This window comes from Periplaneta americana, chromosome 17, assembly GCF_040183065.1.
Source record: "Periplaneta americana isolate PAMFEO1 chromosome 17, P.americana_PAMFEO1_priV1, whole genome shotgun sequence".
NCBI lineage: Eukaryota > Metazoa > Arthropoda > Insecta > Blattodea > Blattidae > Periplaneta > Periplaneta americana.
In genome coordinates this window covers 2,991,894-3,014,740 of record NC_091133.1, presented here as the reverse complement: position 1 = coordinate 3,014,740, position 22,847 = coordinate 2,991,894, and the positions used below count along the sequence as shown (strand labels likewise).

At 36.2% G+C, this 22,847-nt stretch overlaps 1 protein-coding gene across 2 annotated transcripts in view; it reads left to right on the top strand.

The window, feature by feature from the left end:
- Positions 1–22,810, top strand: part of LOC138693091 (zinc finger protein 239-like) — a 37,492-nt gene extending 14,682 nt beyond the window's left edge. For both annotated transcript variants that reach the window (XM_069816705.1, XM_069816704.1), the window contains 2 exons: positions 4,455–4,534; positions 21,521–22,810. In XM_069816705.1, the coding sequence (XP_069672806.1) occupies positions 4,455–4,534; positions 21,521–22,256 (816 nt within the window). In that variant the 3' untranslated portion in view covers positions 22,257–22,810. The remainder of the gene's footprint in view (positions 1–4,454; positions 4,535–21,520) is intronic.
- The last annotated feature ends 37 nt before the right edge of the window (positions 22,811–22,847 follow it).

The window sequence follows — 22,847 nt, the reverse complement described above, 5'->3', positions numbered from 1 at the left end:
TTTACCTACATCCGTTTTCTGTTTCCTACATTGGATTTTAAAATCATGATCGTTCCTACCATAGTACATTGGCTTTTCTAACCGAGCCGTTATGTCTACCTATGCTTTCTGACCTAGATGTGCTCTATACAATGATGTTATTCTAGTTTTCCTACGTCTGTTTTCCAAAGTTTCCCATTTAAGTTCTTTTATCGTATCGTTTCCATCTTCTCTTTTACCTTTAACAAATTTAGCTGCCCTATACTGGATTCTTTCTAAGGAATTTATCTGATATATTCTATAGGGATCCCAACATGTAGTTCCGTATTCCATTAACAGTCGCACTAACGTTAGATATGCTATTTCCCTCGATTTGGGGCTAGCCTTTCTCAAGATTCTCATAATAAAGTGAAGTGCCCTCCATGCCTTACCCATAACATTATCAACATGCTCTCCCCAAGAAAGTTTGGAGTTTAAATACAGTCCTAGGTATTTCACATTAGAGTGTATAAGATATGGTTCTAGTTAAGGACATTGCAGACCCGTTGTCTTTATACAAATTCAAATTTATTGCTTAACCCTGGAATGGCATCGTGTAAGATTTTAACATAACTGGTGTCGTAGTACCAATACTACCCCTTCCAGCTACAGAGAGAGGCAGCGAAAAGTTCCTCACTATGCAGGGAACAGATTGCCCGCAACCAGAAAGCTGTACCAGTGCCGGAGGGCGTTCATTTTCATTATGTGGCCATAAACTTTCTGAGTGGGGGGGATGGAGTGCGCGAACAGCGGGAAGTGTACGGAGTGTTTACTTGACGAGTGGAGTGTTTGTCCCGTGTTCACCTGATTTGAGTGCCTGTGATTTTATTTGTGGGGAACTTTAAAACTGAAAGCGTACAAGAACAATCCAGATTCTCTTGAAGCCCTGGAGAATGAAATCAGATGAGTGATATCTGAAATTTCAGAGGTGGAGATACAACGAGTGTTTCGGAATTTTTTAACACGATGCAACCTTTGTATGGAGAACGCTGGACATCATTTTCAACAGCTGCTTTGATGAAAGATAAGATCTGCATCATTTTTCAACTTCATTTATTCATTCATTAGGTAACTCTTAACTAATAATTTAGGCCTACCGTAATGAAACTGAATGGCTGCCTACGCTGCTACAGCTTACTGGTGAGTCGGGCAATCTGTTCCCTGATGTGCCCTGCTTAGTGTGGTGACTTCTCGCTGCCTCTTTTTGTATATTTTTATCCTTTTACATCAACTACTTGAAACAAATTGTTGTAAGATAAATAAATTGTATCATACACTTCGAAAAGTGAGAGAACTGAATTTAGACACTTCATTGTGGAGGAATTTGTTGCCTTCCTGGGTGTGTTGTGTTTTAGTGCACTTTTCAAATCAAATCCTGAAGACTTAGAATCCAATCCTTGGCGCAACCAGCCCATGAAGGGCCCAGGCTAACAAACTGGCTGCTGGGCTCACATCCACATGCATTTTCAGAGGTGAACTATCATCCAACCAGAATGGCGGTAGTATTGAGTGTTCAGCAATATGATTCCCCAGCCATTCTATCAGGATTTCAAATCCGGATTTTGCTACCTATCACAGTTCCCCGAGTTCATTGTGATGCTGGGTGAGCACCAGTCCCATACACTGACCGAAATTTCAAGAAAAAATTCCTTCCCAATGGAAAGCGCTCATTCCATAATGCCTGAGGCTCTAGACCACGATGCTGTGGCATGGGGCGAAGATTCAGAATCATGTTTTTCAAAATCACTTCTAATTTCTGAAACTCTTTTGTTTTTATGTAAAATTATTTATATGCTAAATAATAAATTTCATACCGAACCATTTGCAGAGTCGCCATGAAGCTTTGGCATTCCGGGCAAAAATGTAACTGTTATGTTCTTGTGTTTCGACATTTGCTACTGGTTTCATCATAACATTCGTTTCGAAGAACCAACAAAAGTTACCTGGAACTGCAGAAAGGCATAATAGTTAGAAGAGAGATATAATAATTTAAATAGAAACATAATAACTGACAATCTAATTAAAAAATTAATGACCGCTATCGTCCTCAGTGCAAAACGCAATGTCAAAGGAAGAACTATAGTATTGAAAGCATTCGGGAACAATTAAAAGAAAAGAGGGATCGAGCCAGAAATTATGGAGAAAAACAAAAAATGTTGAACACGGAATAAATTGACAGACAGAATCACCTTTCTTGCGAAAAGAAATCATAAGGACAAAAAGAGAAACATTTCACAAATTTATCAGCAATTTAGAGAATGATACCAAACCTACAAATATGCAGAGATTTATCGATACATTGAACAATAAAAGGAAAACCAACCCCATCTAACGAATAGCAGTTAACAATAAAGGAGTAATAGATCGAAAAGAAGTTTCGAATAAAATGAACATCTATCTCACAAAACAATATAAATTACATAATAAGATAAAAAAAATAACAAGACAAAACTATTAGAAACTGTTGCCAGACAGCAGAAAAAGAAAAGTGAACACAACAATAACAATTTCAAATGAGAAGAGCTAATGCAAGCAATAAGAAACGCAAAAGAGAAAAAAACAACTTGGACTTGACCGAGCCTTTCCAGAATATATAAAGCATTGTGGTGAAAAGGCCCTGGATTTACTTCTGTTCGTCTTTAGCAATATATATAATGCCAGGGACAATTTACCGCACATTTTACGAAAACACGAATTATTCCAATAATTAAACATAATAAACGCGCAAAAGAATTGAAATCGTACAGACCAATCAATGTCTCTAACTTCAGTATTAGCCAAAATACAGGAACGAATTATAGTAACTAGATTGAATTGGCATCTAGAAGAATACAAGAACAAGCTGGCTTCAGAAAGAATAGAAAAGCATCACAACATGTAGGTTCTTAAGGTAATAAAAGATATAAAAGAAGCATTTAATGGTAACAAAAGTACTCTAGCAATATTTGTAGATTTTCGTGGGGTGTACAATATCATTTGGAGAAGGAAGTTACTGTGCAAATTGCCACAGTAATGAACATTAAAGGAAGACTAATAGCAACAAGATTTAGAAGCGCAGTTCTTTTTCTTTAGTTCACGTATAATTGCTGACTGCTGTTTTCTTTTATAACAAACTTATAATTTTTCTCCATGGCTGACACAAACATCTTCTGCTTCGCTTGTTTTACCACTGGTCAAAGGACTTTACCCATGACATCTGTACGTTGGAGTCTTTGTTTATAGCCCAATTAGTCCAATGCATGTTCGGTGAGAAATGTTGATATTAGGTACATTACCATCATTATTGTCCTGACTTATCATAGATGTGCTCCCATGGAACAATATATGCAAATGATATAACTTCTGATTTGAAAGTTTTTGTCACTTTGACCTTTGAAGACAATTGGTGAGGATCGAAGTATTCACTGCTGGCTTGAGTGCATGTGTTGTAATTATGATGACAGTGACGTTGATAATTAATAAACTGATTTAGAACAGGAGAGTGCCTAGCATACATGCCTCTTCGAAACAATTTTAATGTCCATTTTGGTATATCCATTACATAAAAGTCCACTACACTATGTCCATAAATATATGTCCAATGAAGTATATGTCCACTTTATTTTAGTCCAATTGCACAAATTTTATGTCCGCATTTTTACGTCCATTACATGATTGTACAATGCATTATGTCCATCTACAAATTTACTTCAATTCCCTACTCAATCTCTTCTGCCTGTTCACCTTCATACAGCTTCAGATGATAACTAATAGCTTTGAGGTAAGTTGTGATGTGTCCTTCGTTGTAGTGGTTGTAATTCCGAACAATCTCTTCTACTCGACTTAAATTTCTAGGTACGATCTTTTAATAGGGTGTCGCACATTCAAATGCCCGCCAAACAATTGGATTATTATAATTTTATTATTCCTTTGGTTTTTCTTGATAAATTCCATGAATTTCCATACCGATGCGTGATGTGTGACGATGTGTTTCTGAAAGCGATTGTGTCAACCCTCGACTACATTAGTTCTTCGATGTTGTCCTGCCAGAACCTGATTATAATGTTCCATATTTCAGGTGCCAATCTAGGTGGCATTGCTCTTCTTCTTCATCCTCCAGCAGGTGTTCCTCGGATGTAAGTTCTTTCCATGTACAATGCTAAATCCATTACGTCGGGCTCAGTATTATCTATAAGGCTATCAAAAACAGCCTGAACATCTTCCAATGGTACAAAAGGAATTGACATGAAAGTGGACTTAAATAAAAGTGGACATAAATGAAGGTGGACAAAAATATTAGAGGACATAAGTCATATGGACATGGTTTCAATGGACTTAATGTCTTGGAAGTGCCTCTTCTACCAATAATGCATCTGTACAAAGTTGGGTGCCCAGCATTTTCTTGAAAAAGAAAACAGTGTTCTTTCCAGTCTCTTTTATGTGCTTTCCCTTTTCAGGAAGATTCACGAGATGTGGCCACAGTGACAGAGAATTTGATAGTGGAAGTGACAACGGAGGACGAATACCTATCTGAGGGGTGAGTATTAAGAGAGTATCAGATCTGTAATTTTCTAACTTTTCACAATTCTCCTTCTCGAACAGTAAACAGCAATCATCAGTCAGCAGTCAGCCATCAGTTTATCATCATCGGAATATCAAAGATGTCATGCCACTTGTATACATTCACAATTCATACAATATAATTTACATATATGAAACTAACAAGGGAAGGGTTTCGGCTCGAACAGGAATTTTTGGTTAAAAATTTGTACAGACGCTTACTTCACAATGGTGATGAAGACCGTAAAAGCATTCATTTGTGTAACTCTCCGTTTGGTTGGTATTGGTCAATACACTTCTTTAAAAATGTAGCCTACATGAGGATTCCCTACAAAATGCATGAAACAGCATGGAGCAGAGCAATAAGCACAACACGCAGAAGCAACACCTGAACAATCTTCTGAACCACACTCCAGTGCTGAACAATCAAATGCCACCTGAATTACATTTTTGAAGTCCCGAGACTTGTTCACGATTCACGTAGCCAGCTGACTGCCAGGAATACTGAAGCATAGGGCGGTATATGGGAGCAGACAACTGGTTATTAACAACAGAGTGCATTTTCATTATAAACACTCGATTTCCCAAGTTAAGTTCTGGATTCTCAGCCAGAGTCCTTATGCAATCTGTTATCCTCCGAGCATATATTTCGTATTGTCTAAGGAAATAGACATTCAGAGGTTTTTTAGGTGGAATGGTCATACATTCCATGTCCTAACCTTGGAATGATTCATTTATTAAGGTTGCCTCTTTGTGCGCATTCAGTGACTCACACAACAGTATATACTTTTGATTAGCTGCAATATTTTCAGACAGAACGTTGGAGAAAAATGTTCTTAAATGGGTTTTAGACATTTTACTACTTGCACTAGCTTCTAGGCTAGGCTAGGCTTACGTGTAAGGTGTCCCATCCCCTTAACTTGTGTAGTACTCTCCCCACCCCTCAACTTGTACAGTGCTCTAACAGACAAACCACACATTACACAAACGAATGCTTTCGGGAGCTTTACAGATGTGTAAAGACGGGTCTGTATACAAATTTTGGATACGAAATTCCTATTCGAGCCGAAACCCTTCCCTTGTAAGTACTGTTTGTTCATGTCACATCTAAGTAAATAAAATGCAGTAATAAAGTTCATCATCATCGTCGTCGTCTAACAAGTATTGCGCCTAATGGCCCATTACAGTCTCAAGCCATCTCTTTAAAGGTCTTCCTAGTGTTCTCTTCCCTCGTGGCGAGTAGGTAGAAATGTGATGGGAAATGCGAGTCCTTTCCATGTGGTGAACATGTTGCTGCCAGTTAGTTCTGTAACTATAGATGTAATCCAAAATAGAAGATATTTCAAGCTCTTGAAGAACATCTTCTTCCCTCTTGCGGTCTGATCTAGCCGGCTGTTCTTAGCAGGAATTTCATCTCGTTGACTACTATTCGGGGTTTATCTCTTTCCCTCAAAGTCCAGGCCTCACAACCGTAAGTTAGTACCGGTCTTGCCAATGCTTTATAAGTATTAATCCTCGTATGTTTCTGCACTATTGAGGGTTTAAGGGGAGAGGATGGTATTTTTTTTAACTTTTTTCTTATTTGGTGTAAAATATTAATTTTTTGTATGTAGAGAGCTCGTAGCTGTAGAAACTCAATCAAAAATAAATATTTTGAAAAAATAATATTGGGGGGCCCAGATTTGAAAAAAAAAATATACCCAATGCAGGATTTTACTAAAACCAATATATCTAAACCATTTTTAAAGATAGATTCGTCTCGTTTTTTGCGATGTACTTGCAAAAGTATGCTCTACAAACTGTGTGTAACAGAAATGTGATATTTGTCCCTACATTTGTAAAATAAACAATTAAAATTTAATAACACTTTTCTGATTTCCCTTCTTGCAAACAAACGGACATAGTTTTAAAATGAAATCAATTAACAAACTTCTGTTAGACAGAAAAGTTTCCAATAGTCTAAAGAATGTGTGTTCTAAATTTCATGCATTTATCTTTAATAGTTCAGAAGTTATATCCATTTTTGTCTGGCAATGTAGGAAAAAAAATGAAGTTACCGTAAACCGATAAAAGGGGGCGAGTGATTTAAAAATCCATACCGCAGGATGTTTAAAAATGGGGTCTCAACATCCGATAAGGGGCACGAATACAACGAAATGTTATGCAATGCATTCCACACATATCAAAGGGTATTTTAAAGAAAAAAAAATTTTTTTTTTAAATTCAATTTACCGGAAACAACAATGAAAGGGGGCGAGTGATTTAAAAATCCATAACACTGGAAGTTTAAAATGGCGTCTCAACATCTGATAAGGGCACAGTATTTTAAAGATTTTTTTAAAATTTACTCATTTTTCACCAAAAATACCATCCTCTCCCCTTAAACACTTTGTTGATGACTGCCATTGCTTGGTTATAATTTAAAATATTAGCAGATATGTCTATTTCTTTTTCATCACTCACATGATATCCTTTAAATGAAGAAACTTGCTCAGTAGGTTTATTATAAATACTTGTTTTGGCACAAACAGGAATTAGTTCCTTAAGCGCCATAACTTTGGTTTTTAATGTTCAAATTGTCATATTATATTTTTCAGCAAGGAGTTGAAGTTGATATATTGAATGTTGTAGTCCATTTTCTGAATTTGCCAGAAGTATAATGTCATCTGCAAATAATAATATATCTAAATTTAAATGTGTATTGATATAAATGCCGCAATGTGGTTTTTGTTTCCATTCTCTTACTAAAGCATTAATATATATTATAAATAATAAGGGAGATATGCAACATCCTTGATGTACTCCTTGATTTATGACATTCCACTTGGGAAGTTTATCTCTTACTGGTATTGTAATGCAGTTTTCTTTATAAATATTAAATAATGCTGTTATTAATTGATTGGACCTCAATGGCTGGACAGGACAATATCTTTGAAAAATATTGGAGTGCAAGAGGTCAAATGACTTTATTGTCAAATGCCTGGCATTAGAAAATAACAAAAACATTAATTGATTGGGGACATTATCTTTTGTCAAAATTTATATTAACACATTCACGGCCAAAGTCGACTTATATCGATTTTGGTATGAACGTGTAAAATTGCCAGTGTCGACCATAGTCGATTTAACACCACTGCAAAACTTATGTCATGTTTAAAACCCCAGGTTCGGTTAAGAGGCTAGCCCTTTAAATGCCCGGCAGTAAATGTGTTAATTTAATCCTATTTATGGTATCAAAGGCTTTATGGAAATCAACAAATGCAGAGGAGTTTTTTTTTAATTGTCTATTCTTTTCAATAAGTAATTTTAGTGTGAAATAGTCGTCGGCACAAGATCTGCCCGCTGAAATCCATTTTGTTCTTCAGTTAATATTTCACTATAGAAATGATACAATTTATGTTGTAAGAGTTTATACCCTGCATTTAGGAGACTCATACCTCTGTAATTTTTCCTAATTCTTTCGATCTCCCTTTTTGTAAATTGGAATCCCAACGTCTCTATTGCAACTTTCCGGTGGATGTTTTCCGATTATAAGACTATTATATAATATCAGTAAAAGTAATTTAAATTCTTTAGACGCATATTTGAATAGTTCTATATTTAAAAAATTTACCTCTACAGCTTTATTGTTCTTGCTATTTGATAAGACATGTTTTAATTCTTCCAATGTAAAACATTCCGTGTAATCATTATTTTATATTGAACATGTGAGCATTTCTTTCTGTGCTCCATAAAATAATTTAGCCAAGTACTTTTATCAATTATGTCTGTAGGGGCTGATTCTTTCTTCTCTTCTTGACTTATTTATTTATTATTTTAATTTTGTAAGTTTTTGAGTTATAGGCCCTATGAGTTTCTAATTGATATACAAAAGCTTTCCAATTCTCTCTATGTTTCTTTCTCACTGCCTTTTTGCAGTAGCTCTTTTTAGCTTATATGTAATTTCGTCTTCTAATTTTTCTGATGATCTTTTCTCTTCAGTTATTATCGCTAACTCATTGTCCAAATTTCTTCCAACTCTATTTCTTTCACATTTAGATTTTGTACCAAGACTCTCGTAAGCAGCTTGTTCTAATAGGTGTGTAAGATTTTTTCATTCATCTTCTACCTGTTTACCAATCTCTAAATATAACAATTCTATTGTTCTCTTCTGATATAACCGTTGTATACGGTCAAATGGGCAAACTTGGAACAGTGTTTTAACTTGGAAGATTATCATAGGGTAAGATTATCATAGCGTATTTTCGTTTTGTTACAGTGGCAACACAATCTTCACTTGTTACTTTGTTGTGCAGAACATTGATTCTATCACAGTCTACTATATACAGTCGCGAAGCTCAATTTGTAACAGGGGTAGTTCCCACCACTAGGATCGCTACTATCGCCTCATCATCACAGATCTCTCTGCTAGCAGCCGACAAAATATGTTACACTTTCGTTGTCGTGTTCTTTTGGAAAAATTAACACCTTCCTTCCATTATTGAAATATTAAATGCATAAAGTTAATTTATTATTTTAATGAAGTATATTAAATTCCACCATAAACTCGAAGATACCTGCAAGAAATAAGTTAATATAATTTTTGTTTGTGCAAAACGAACTGAAATTTACTATAATAGCTTCACTCATTCAATATTATAGCGATAATTAACTATGAATTGAAACCAATAAATATTAATTTGCATTTCTCTTTACAACAATAATAATGGAAATATGAATTAATGGAGTAACTTACGTGTACCGGTACTTGTAGTGTAGGCTTACGTAGTTAACAAAATGGGATGAGGTTAAGCAATAATAATCACACCAGAATTGGAAATAAAACGTGATCAATACATTTTATTGTAACAGACTTTTTCTACGTCTCTAGTAAAGCAACAAATAGAAATAACAACAAAATTAACAGCTATAATTAAAAACATATCCTTTGAAGAAAAAAGTAGGCCTAAGCAATAATAATCCCACCAGAATTGAAAATAAAACGTGATCAGTAAAGTTCATTAAAACGAACTTAATTGTTCTACGTCTTTAGTAAAATAACACATAAAAATAATAACAAAATTAATAGCTACAATTAAAAATATATCCTCTGAAAAAAAAGTAGACCTAACCTTTATTTCTCTGGAAATTTAGCAGCCTAAGTGACAGAACTTTGACCGGTATCTAATGTCCTTTCGGTTAGACTGAAACATTTCATTGTGAAATTTAAGGATATAATATATTCTAACAGTTACAAAGAACTTCAAATTAACAGTTTTGTTTCTGCACAGCATTCTTGTGGAAACCCAGGAACCTTTCTGAATCTTTCGGAAATCGGAAAAAGGATAACTCTGGTCTCTTTCTCTTACTGTTGCTACAATTTATAGCACTACAAACGTCTCCTCCTTGTCCCATATTATTATTCCAAATATTATATTTTAGCCATTAACATTTTCATTATAACCAATAACGAACATTTATTTTCACAAGCATCAATGTGAAATACGCAACGAGCTAGCACTCGATAGAAATACGACACAGTCCAAAGTCGACCATGGACAGTCTATTGTTTCTAGTTGCTAATCGCTTGGAGTGCTTTATCACGAGATTTGCAAAAAAACACCTCAAACTTCGCGACTGTATATAGTAGACTGTGGTTCTATTAAGTTTGGTGTTACTGTGACAAAACAAAAATACCGTATGATAATTTTCCAAGTTAAAACACTGTGCAAGTTTGCCCATTTAACGGTACCAGAATCAATCAATAGGCTAACTTTGAAAATGTGTTTCTTGTTTTCCTTTTTTTGGGTAATGTTTGTTTTTTATATCATTTCGGCGGAAAACGTGCTGGTGAAACCAGTAAATAATGATCTGATTCTATTTCGAAACTGCGAAATACTCTTGAATCTAAAATGTAAGCACTCAATTTCTCATAAGTAACAATGTAATCAATAATACATTTTTGTCCCTGTGCACTGCACATGTATCTGTGACTGTCTTTATATTGGAAAAATGTATTCATTGTCTTTAACTGATTATATGTTGCTAGATCAATCAATCTTTCTCCATTTTTATTGATAATGTTTTCTCCATAAGTACCTCTATATTTTCCTATTTGGTTGTTATCTATTCTGGCATTAAATTCTCCCATTATTAATAGAAAGTCATTTTTTTGGAATTTGGTCAATTACTTCTGAATTCTTGATAAAATTTTTCACTGTCTTTCTCATGTCCTTCATTTGGAGCTTATATCGCAATGGTGTTAGATAATCTCTAAAAATGCTAATTCTTACTTGTACTATTGTTTCATTGCAAAATATGTAATTGTCAATTTTATTTCGAAGAGATTTATGAATCATAATCATACTTCCTACCTATTCACACCTGTGGAGTAATGGTTAGCGCGTCTGGCCGCGAAACCAGGTGGCCTGGGTTCGATTCCCGTTTGGAGCAAGTTACCTGGTTGAGGTTTTTTCCGGGGTTTTCTTTCAACCCAATATGAGCAAATGCTGGGTAACTTTCAGTGCTGGACCCCGGACTCATTTCACTGGCATTATCACCTTCATCTCATTCAGACGCTAAATAACCTAAGCTGTTGATAAAGCGTTGTAAAATAACCTACTAAAATAAAAAAAAAAATACTTCCAACCTGAGCTCGTTTATTGTTTGGGACTCCGCTATAGATTTGTTGTCCACTTTGTTCCACAAAGTTTTTTAGTTTCAGTTACGGCAGCAGTATGTATATATTTTATGTATGAGCTATTCCATCTCAAATCGACCGAAATATAGAGAAAATTGACCTTACAATTTCTAAATACAATGAAACTTTTTTGTACGTAGAGAACTGTGATACAATGCTTTGTGCAAAGTTTGAGGCATCAGAACTTCATAGTGTTTAAATTAAAAATACTGAAATTTATCGTATTTTCATAAAATTAGCAACATTAAACTGTTGTAGCTCCGAAACCCTTTCACCCAATGATCAAAGTCATGGTTTATTTTGATGCTGATAAATAAAATTTATATTGACATATAAACAGATTTTCTTACTTTTTATGAAAATGGAGAAATTTAGTTTTTTCCTCATTAAGACGCCTTTGCCTAGGAAAAATATTTAAAAAATATATAGTTAGATTCCGCATTCAAAGTACAATAAAACATATTTTTTACTGATGGCACGTTGATAAGAAAGTATTGAAAATATCAAATAAAGAAAATAAATAGTACGTGCATGAACTAACCAGCTGACTGTGAGGCGGGAGCTAGCCGAGACAAGCAAGGCCAGGAGACATAAACACGTGATGTGTCGTCTAGCAGCACATGGCTGTGCTAGCTTTATCTCAGGTTTTCATAAACACAGGAGTAAAATGACGACTAACGCTCACTTATCTTCAGCTCTCAGCCAGTGCGTGCGGTACTGCGCCGTTCAAGTCGAGGGGTGTGAAAATAATTTATTTAATACCCTCGAAACTTATTGCCATACTACTAAGCAAACAATGCCGAATCCCTCTTAATAATGCAAGGTTTTTTCTCAATATTTTTTTTACATTTTTACAAATTGGCAGAAAGCCTAAAAGTAAGTAAAATCAGATAATCTGTCTCTCTGTGTACAATAAAAATAAGGATTGCTTCTTAACATAGCCTACCAAATGTCAGCTGCAAAATGAGCTCCCGTTCAATGTTCTGCAGTAAATGGTTCCAGAGTTCTGAGCGCTGAAAGAGGCTTGTTTTTATAAAATACGCTAAATTTGTCGCTCAACGATACGAAAACCGTTTGACTTTCGATAGTAAATTTTTGAAAATACACTCTCCTCAGCACCTTGTATAAATAGGGAAAAAATTAGAGTATAAAAATAATGCGAGGTTTTTTACTGATCGATTTCATGTGGAATAGCCTGTATACTCAGTACATTCCAAGTTTGAAAATTAAATGTTTTTTTTTTTTTCATCTCTTGTCCATATTCGGGCTGTGGTCATCATAGTTACGAAGTTATAGTCTAAATCTACTTACAGCTTGTTCAGGAGGTATGAAAACCTGGTTGACGTCACTTGGGAGGAGGAAAGAACTGATTCTAATTGAAAATATTGACCTCTTACCTTGACTGCTAGTCTGAGTCCTCTAGCTAGAATCGCCGTTATTGTCATCTTCACTCAGGTTTATGATAATGGGGCATATGACGTTATCTGACAAATAACTCGCATTCCATATAATCCTTTTAATTTTCACAAAGAACATCTTGATTAACTTGAGGATGCTAATCGTCACAGGCCGATTAGTAGTGCATTGAGGACGGATCTTTGTTCACCTCTGGCATGTATCTTTATTAGTCACTGTGCCTTTAATGCCTGTTTTAGAAGACAGTGTGCTGAATTGTTGCTCCAAGACTTGAGCACTGTACAGGCGGGATCACAGAATGTGTGACTTCTTGACTCACGTACATTATTTCTTCTCTCAGCTCAATAATTCGAAATTCACCTCCGGTAGTTATTCTCTTTGCCTAATATCGTATTTTTAAAATAGTCTCGATCTATTTGTTCTCGTTTTCTTGTAAGACAATCCCAGTTCTGTGAGTAGAGTTGTAACACTAGTAAAGCCAGTTGCGTCTTTTAATTTCATTCTTAGTGCAGATTCTGTTGGAATGCGTTTAAGTCATACACTGTCTTTTGTGCTACAGTTTCATAAAATGCGTTTAGTTCCAAGACAAATTTTTCAGTTGTTCTCATCTTACTGGTCTTTTGAAAGACGTAGCTTAGCCACATAGTTTCCTCACAATTCTTTTAAGACTACTATGGGACATGCCTGTAGCCTTTTCCACTCGGTCCTTGAGAAGCTTCTTTAGACGTAAACGCTAATATCTTGTTTGTAACTTCTTTGGTTTGACTATGACGTTTCTTTCCTTTAATTTTGAAATAACTGCAATCATTTCCTTAAAACAGTTCGAGCCTATAAACTCTTAAGCTACGTATACTTACACAATTTCAATACACACTTAACAAAGCTTACTTACTTGCAAATGGCTTTTATGGAACCCGCAGGTTCATTGCCGCCCTCACATAAGCCCGCCATTGGTCCCTATCCTGTGCAAGATTAATCCAGTCTCTATCATCATACCCCATCTCCCTCAAATCCATTTTAATATTATTCTCCCATCTACGTCTCGGCCTCCCTAAAGGTCTTTTTTCCTCCGGTCTCCCAACTAACACTCTATATGCATTTCTGGATTCGCCTATACGTGCTACATGCCCTGCCCATCTCAAACGTCTGGATTTAATGTTCCTAATTATGTCAGGTGAAGAATACAATGCGTGCAGTTCTGTGTTGTGTAACTTTCTACATTCTCCTGTAACTTCATCCCGCTTAGCCCCAAATATTTTCCTAAGCACCTTATTCTCAAACACCCTTAACCTATGTTCCTCTCTCAGAGTGAGAGTCCAAGTTTCACAACCATACAGAACAACCGGTAATATAACTGTTTTATAAATTCTAACTTTCAGATTTTTGGACAGCAGACTGGATGATAAGAGCTTCTCAACCGAATAATAACAGGCATTTCCCATATTTATTCTGCGTTTAATTTCCTCCCGAGTGTCATTTATATTTGTTACTGTTGCTCCAAGATATTTGAATTTTTCCACCTCTTCGAAGGATAAATCTCCAATTTTTATATTTCCATTACGTACAATATTCTGGTCACGAGACATAATCATATACTTTGTCTTTTCGGGATTTACTTCCAAACCGATCGCTTTACTTGCTTCAAGCTACCACTGAATATTTTTAAAACTTCCGTAATGTAACGTAAAGAGGTCCAGTGCAAGCATATGTGAGTGAGCGAACGACTGAATAAGAAAGAAATGTTTTTCATGTGGACTTCAAGCCTGACCAGGACCCGATACTTGTTTAAATTTCAATGGTCGCGAGGGTTTCAGTTCTAGCTGTACATACTTCGAAGACTGTCATAGCACATTAAAAAATGTTTATTATTTGAATAACTTCCCTGAACTATAACAATGTTTTTATTTACAATTCATGTTGATGTTCCGATAAGCCATTTGACATTTATATTTTTATCAAATAATCTTAATGGCTTAACAAAAAAATGCACAAAACAATTTACATCATAACTGTTTTAATAGTTATTTATGGTACTTGTGAGGTAAGTGCATCTTTATTGCACGAGTGGAAAGATTTAAGCACGAGGCGTCAGCCGAGTGCTTAAATTACACGAGTGCAATAAAGATCACGCTCACAAGTACCATACATAATTTTATCCATGACCATAACGAAAAATTATGTTTTATAAAAGAAAATATGTTGAAAATAAGTCCTCATGTAATCACATACCATGACATGGATTTTAGAATCAATACGTTACTAGGTAGGTCATGATGTAGGAGGCCATGATTAGTAAAGAATGGTATCTAAGGCGTTGGATAAATAACAAATTATAATTAATTATATAATTTTAATATATATTTTTTCACTTCCAACGTGTATTTTCGTCTTTTTGAAGTTTCAGGGATTATTTAGAAGTGTTCACGGAAATAATGTGATTAAAATAATTTAACATTTTACTTCTGTAAACTTAAGAGGAATATTAAAACTTCATTAATCATTGTGTCTGTTTAGCTCAGTTGGCTAACGCGTGTTGTTTTAAAATCCTATAAACCCAACTTCGTAGGTTCAAGTCTCCTCGTATCCCAAAAGGTAAATTATTACAAAATTTTAAAAAGATGCATATTAGATATGGATGTAATGTACAAATTACGACGTAGCAGATAGAGAAAAGAGAAGGAGATTGAGTGTATGTATATTTAAGAAATGGTAATAAAGAAGTAGAGGTAGTGACATCTAGTAACTAATATATTAACTTCTTGAGTAATAGTTCAATGGAAATGTATACGTGTGTACCCGGGTACTAGGAAAATAGCCTACTAATGAACTGTGAGATAAAGTTCAAACTGTGAGGTAAAGTCTTTATCTCACTAGTGAAATAAAGTAATGTTGAATAATAGCCTACTTTACACACGCAAAAGTATTTAGTAAAGGCATGTTTTTCGTTATGGTCATGGATAAAATATATTTACGTAACATTTGTATGCCTTTTATTACAAGTGTAAACGTTTTCACCCTCCTGGGGCAACATCAGGCTAGAATAACAATATCAAGTATCAAAATAAATTATGCGATGACAATTATATATTATGGAGAAGATGTAGTATATTTCATGCTAAACTTAACTATATACCACTGTATTGTGTGTGAGAACATATGTTCTACAATTGTAAATGACAACGTCGATGAATGAATATTAAAACCCTTGAATGTAACGCTTAATGTAGGTCAATGTATTGACAAACTGCCTAAAATGGCTATTGGTTATCCTTTTATTACATGATGTGAAAAAGATGAAAAGTACTTCCAACTGGAATATCTACTTTAAACACTGTATTATAATTCTTTTGCATTTTTAATGTCATTTTTGACATTTCCGAATTACAGCAAAAAAATTATATCGTATCTTAAAACTGAATTTAAGATCTGTAGCACTCGATATATATTAAATGTAAATATGTGTAGTCTGGAGAGTTATTATCCAGTTTGTAAACTTCTTGCAGATCTTGCAATTTATACCTTAATTTATTAGCTACACAGTTTTATTGGTAAATGTTTCATTTTGCGAATGAAGAGCTGAGCACACACTCTCCTCACAATATTATTTCTTTCTGTTCGAAATTTAACAACTTTCGGTACTTATGTTTAATATATTTTTCTTATTTCTATTCTTACTTCTAACATTAATTTTTTCATTTAAATTTCTGCTTATTCAATCACATTTTCTTCTTTAACAGTCTCTTTCTATATAGAGTGATATGTATAGTTGGAATCAGCTTTAATTTTTACGTACAAAAATGCTATAAGTTCTACAGTAGCGTGCGAATTAATCCGAACACGACATATGTTTACATTTTCTGTCATTGTTGGCCTCACAGCTGCTCATACCGCTTTAATTGACATCTGTAGTATGTGCAATTCCATTGTTGAAGGTCTGTCGTTATTATTTTTTTTATAATGTGTGACATTTTTGCCTGTCGTTTTGTACTTACAAAGCATTTCAGTTGTGTTGAAGACTTAATACTGCAATCCTGTGTACATTCTGTCGTCTTCACAAATGGATACAACTCCACGAAAACGGTCTAAAATTATAACATTAGCAGAGCATTCTTCTATGACACAGAGGCAAATTGCTGCAGAATGTCACATCGGTTTGGCTACTGTTAATTCGATCATAAAACGATACAGGGAGACTGGATCCATCACACCCCAGAAAAAAGGAAACTGTGGCCGGAAAAGGAAGACTTCTCCTGCAGATGATCGTTTAATTGTCAGGAAAAGTAAATTAAATCCTAGACTAACTGCTGTCGACTTAACCCGCGAGTTAATGGCTACCACTGGGGCGAATATTCACGTCACAACAGTGCGGCGTAGGCTTTTGGAAGCTGGACGAAAGGCTCGTAAGTCTATTAAGAAGCAACTGCTAACACCTGTTATGTGCAAAAAACGCTTAATGTGGGCAAAATTACATCAACACTGGACAGTGAATGACTGGAAGAATGTACTTTTTTCCGATGAGTCTCATTTCGAGGTCCACGGCCACCGTGTTTCTTGCGTACGGAAAGGATCCGAAAAATTAACAGCAGCTCATCTCCAACAAGCACCCAAATCCCCCCTAAAGTAATGTTTTGGGGTTGTTTTACACATGAAGGGCCTGGAGCATTAATACCTATCAAGGGAATGATGAATTCTGACAAATATATTCACTTATTGGAAACCAGAATCGTACCCCAGCTGCAAAAATCATTTCTGGATGGCAGAGGTGTGTTCCAACAAGAGCTGGCACCATGCCATACATCTCGAAAAACTACAGAATTCTTCAACAAGAAGAATATTCAGGTACTCCCCTGGCCAGGCAACTCACCTGACATCAACCCCATTGAGAACTTGTGGTCAATTTGCAAAAGAAGAATGCAAAAAGTGGATTTTGCATAAGTAATTACGTTGTTCGGATTAATTTGCACGCTATCACCTTATTCAAAACCTCCATATTTTCAAACTAGGCCTATAGTTCTGAATCTCTAATATCCCTGATTTCACGGCACTTCATGCTCGCAAGTCATGATATGCAGACTTTGTATCTCCGTCCAAAAGTGCTACGAGATCTATATTACCTTATTCAAAATCAGAATGCTCAAAGCATCCGTGTAATGTGCATTCAGCTGTGCGAAATATGCACAGAAATATGTTCCCATGCAAATTTACATTTATTGATAAGAAGTAGATCCACTTTGCTCCACATCCTAAATAAGGGATGAATTACAATTTACCAATTGTATGACAGATACTTCGTCCCGCGCCGTGGCGTCGCGGTCTAAGGCATCCTGCCTGGGACTCGCGTTACGGAATGCGCGCTGGTTCGAGTCCTCATGGGGGAAGAAATTTTCTCATGAAATTTCGGCCAGTTTATGGAACTGGTGCCCACCCAGCATCGTGATGCACTTGGGGAGCTACGATAGGTAGCGAAATCCGGTTGCGAATACCAGCTATAACGGCTGGGGGGATCATCGTGCTAACCACACGATACTTCCATTCTGGTTGGATGATCGTCCACCTCTGCTTCGGCATGTGGGCGTGAGGCCAGCAGCCGGCTGGTCGGTCTAGGCCCTTCACAGGCTGTAGCGCCATGGATTATTATTATTATTATTATTATATGACAGATACTTCCATGGAAAACCGTCGTCTCTTGTCTTTCAAGATACTTTTGCACTAATAGCCATTGCACACTTCAATTCCGTTACACTTTTTTGCTAGCAGTTCCTTATGTTGCGCAGCATTACTATGTTGAACCATCTGAGATAATTTGTTTCACATGTCTTAGAATGTGAAACTAATGAGATCGCATTGTAAACTTTTAAGCCTGATAGCATTATTTGGTGTCACTTTCGGCATTTTTGACACTGTTCACAAAGAGACTGCTCTGTTTTCTAGAACCTTCTATTCCAGTTCAGTGGGGATTTTCCCACTTCTCGAGACAAAAGCAATATCTTGCATCTTAAACAGCCAGACACTCTGCACGTATCAAAGATCCGTAGCTAATGTGAGTGATACTGGTTTCATGATGTGGCATCTTATTTTTATTATTTTCCTGAATGGAGATTAAAAAAAAAAACATTGGATCAAAATAACGCGTTTTAATGCCATTTAAAATTATTTTTATTTGAGTGCCAAACACGCTTGCATGTACTAGAAACGAAGAAATAATTTTAAAAAGCAAAATTTGCATTTAAAACTCATTCGGAACAGAGAAAACTCATAATATTGTACGAGGGTTGATCCCTGTGCTGTAGCCCTGATCTACTTAGAGCTGAAAATATAATCTTACCTCATTTACGCACGTAGGCCTCTAGTAGATTGATACACTTTCCCCAGCGTGCTCCAACATTTGCACAGCTTCCTGGAAGAAAGTTTGTCCAACTTCTGCAAGCCACTGGTTTACGGACTGCATGATTTCATTATTGGATGAAAATTTCTTCCCACGCAGGTATTCTTAGTGTTTTTGGAATAGCCTGAAGTCGCTGGATGCTAGAACTGATGAATAGGGTGGATGATCCATCATTTCACATCCTGCTGTTGAAACTGCAGCCATTGCAATTAAGGACGAGACTTGGAGCATTGTCTTGGTGAAAAACAATCTCTCGTCTTAACTTGCCGTAACATTTCTCCTTGATAGCATCCCGTAATTTTTCAGTGAAATTTGTATAATAAAGGCCTGTTATTTTGGCTTTCTTCTGTAAATAGTCTGTCAAATTAACAACTTGGGCATCCCAAAAGACAGAGAGCAAAACCTTGCCTTCTCATGGCTACTTCTTGAATTTTCTAGGTGTCGGTATATCCTTGTGTGTCTACTCCATACTTTGAATTTTGGTTTCAGGGTGATAGTGGTGAATCCATGGCTCCTCCATAGGCACATATTGTTCAATAATTTATTATAATTTTTCTGTTTGCTCTAATAGTACACTATGCAACGAGCCTATAATGATAGTAATTAACAATCGAGTATGGATATTTATGAAACTAGCGCAAGCGAGTTTCATAATTTTCATACTAGCTTCTTAATTACCATTATAGGCGAGTTTCATACGACTTTTTATGCTCGACCATATTTCTAACTTGAAATGACCGGTATTCAGATGTATACATTTTATTTGTATCTGACAAGATCGGAAGTGACCTTGTTCTAGGTCGTGAATTGTGAGATGTGCGCAGACGCGAAAGTATTGATTTTTTCCGAGGAGCAATGTCATTGACCTTGACGTAGTCCCTTTAAACTTGATAATATTATAATATTATAACCTTGATTATTGAATTCGACATTGAAAAACGAGCTGAGAAATTGAATTTATTTCAATATTATTTACAATTAACGCTAATTATTATAGTAACAGAACATAACCTTCTGCGACAGTATTGGATTTCCAGCCTCCGTGACTTTTCGCTAATTCTCTTTCGATTGCATATCCGAGAATAATCGATACTTGCGGTTTTATAACGGTAGAAAGCTGACCTGTCATTGGCTGAACAGTTGTAACCTGAGTCGTCATTGGCTGAAAGACCTGACCTTTAATGAGTAGGTGTACTTTAATGACATGCATTAAAGGTCTGCTACCAGGTGTATAATTACTACATTTCGGCATGGTCGAGCATAAAATTAGTTAAATGCTGCTCGCAAAGCACCGCACTTTGTCGTTTTTGCGTCTGCGTAAACATTCGAGGCACCCACATTGTAGTTACTTCTGTCATGCCCGATTTGTTTACCAAAATATTGTGCACCCTATGGTATGAGAAGCCTGTTTCCTCTACTTTATCTCTGATGGTGACTCGTAGATCTTGCTGCACTAAATCATGCACTTCACTGATGTTTTCTGGTATTGTGACAGTTCTGGAAGGGCTGCCAACGTTCATCTGCACACAATATTATCCCACATTTAAACATTCAACACTAGATTTTGCTTAACCATAAGATACAGTAGATTCTGCGAAGGTAGCTACCATATCTTGGTGAATTTGAGATGGAGAGATTTCCTTTTTTGCAGGTGTTTAATCACAGCTCTTTGCTCGACAGGCTAATTTGTGTACTGACACATCACCTCCATCCACTCGAACACTTGCTACGAGCCAACGTGGACATGTACAGACTTGCAACTTGGCATGTAGCCATAACACATTGCGGTCACTTGTGTGCCACAAAACAGAAATTTTAGTTCAGCTGGAAATAGGTCAGCCCTCGTATAAGCAAATTAATAACAATGTTAAGAAAAACGTGGAAATTCATTCACTTCTTAACTGTTCATAACTGTCTGAAGTTCATTTGGAATTGTTTAGTTTAAGTTTTAAGATTGTGTTGAGATTAAATGAATATCTCTGATCCTTTGTAACTGCCTTTTGTCAAATCAGTAATTGTTTTAATGATATTAGCAGGATTGCAAAAAAATATTTTAACAACTTAATAACGAACAAATATCTGATATAAGGGAGTATTTAAATATCTTTTGTGAAGTTTGTATCCATCTCTGGACATAAAATGTGTTTGCAGAAGATTCGGAAAGACTTTTCTTTTGATAGTGATAAAGTGAAGTCTCGCGTTGTTGGTGCTCAACACCCTCGATGTATGGAATTATCTCTCGTGACGTGCTTGAAGAAAATCAAATCCTTTATGATTTAAAAATATTGCAGTTACTAGCCTACATCCCGACATAGATTAAAAATCCAGACTTTTCCTAACAATAGAATGAGTGGAAGCGTGTAATTGCTATTAACTTCCAGACTGTAAATATTGTAGCGTCTACAGATTTGTGTTGCAGAGGATGGTTATTTCTTGTTTGCCAGTTTAGCTAATATATTGACTGTGGTCCATTTTCATCGCAGCATTGCAGATGCCAACAGCAATAGAGTTTCATCACCATTCGACGATATTACACACGAAGAGCACGTGGCGATAGGCCAGGGTTCAGAATATTCTGTGAAGTCCAAGAAAACAGTTCTCGATAGTGCTATAGAATGTCGTAATGACGTCACAACGGAAGGCAGCGTGAAGAGACAATCTCGCAGACGCAGGCGGAGACGTGATTGTTCAATTATCAGTGAGACAAGCGACAGTTCCAACAAATGTGATATGTGCGGCAAGGTTTTAGCAAATCCTTGGTCTCTCAAATGTCACTTACGGACTCACACGCATGAAAAACCGTATGTATGCGAAGTCTGTGAAATGTGCTTCTCTGTGTCTGCCAGTCTGAGAAAGCATGCACGTGTGCACACGGGCGAGAAGCCATTCAAATGCCATGTTTGTGGGAAGTGTTTCTCGGTAACGTCAAGTCTGAGAATTCACGAACGCGTTCACACGGGCGAGAAGCCATTTAAATGCGATGTTTGTGGAAGGAGTTTCTCGGTGTCGGCCAGTGTCAAGAAGCACGTGCGTATTCACACGGGCGAGAGGCCGTTCGTCTGCGATATTTGTGGGAAGTCTTTCCCGGAAACGAGTAGCCTAAGGCGGCATGGACGCATGCACACTGGCGAGAAGCCATTCAGTTGCCATGTTTGTGGAAAGTGTTTCTCGGAATCGGGTACCCTCAGAAAGCACTCACGTGTGCACAAAGATGATTAATCAGTCAAACTGTTTCTCGAGTATCATAAAATGATTTCGAGAGAGTATGCACTCCAACAGACGAGAAATTTTCCGCCGTCATTTGTGGACAGTCGTAATATGACATCACTTCAATCACTTGTCGGACCTCTCGTTTATATTATATTATATAATCGCGAGGTCCGACAACTGATTCAGATGCTATGCTAGACGATGGCATTTGATACAATAAGAAACACCATACACGCCCCTAGACATGTAAATCAGCCATTCCAAAGTAATGGACGTGACACTCAAATTCTGCATACACTTAAAAATTCCGTACTTTACGTATTTAATATTACAACATGAATGAGGTACCTACAGTTTTATTGATATAACACCTTCTATAATTTAAGAAAATGAATAGCAAACAAAGATCCACAGTATTAAACTACAGATGGTAACGGATGTGACTTGCACAGATGAAATTTTTACATTAGATACCTCAAAGTTAAGTCTCTGTCATTCTGTTAGAGTTACGGAACCAGATTTTTTTCTAACAATGTCCCAAGGTGTAGGGAGCGCTGGTACAAAAAAAAAAAAAAAAAACTAACAATTTTCTTATAATTC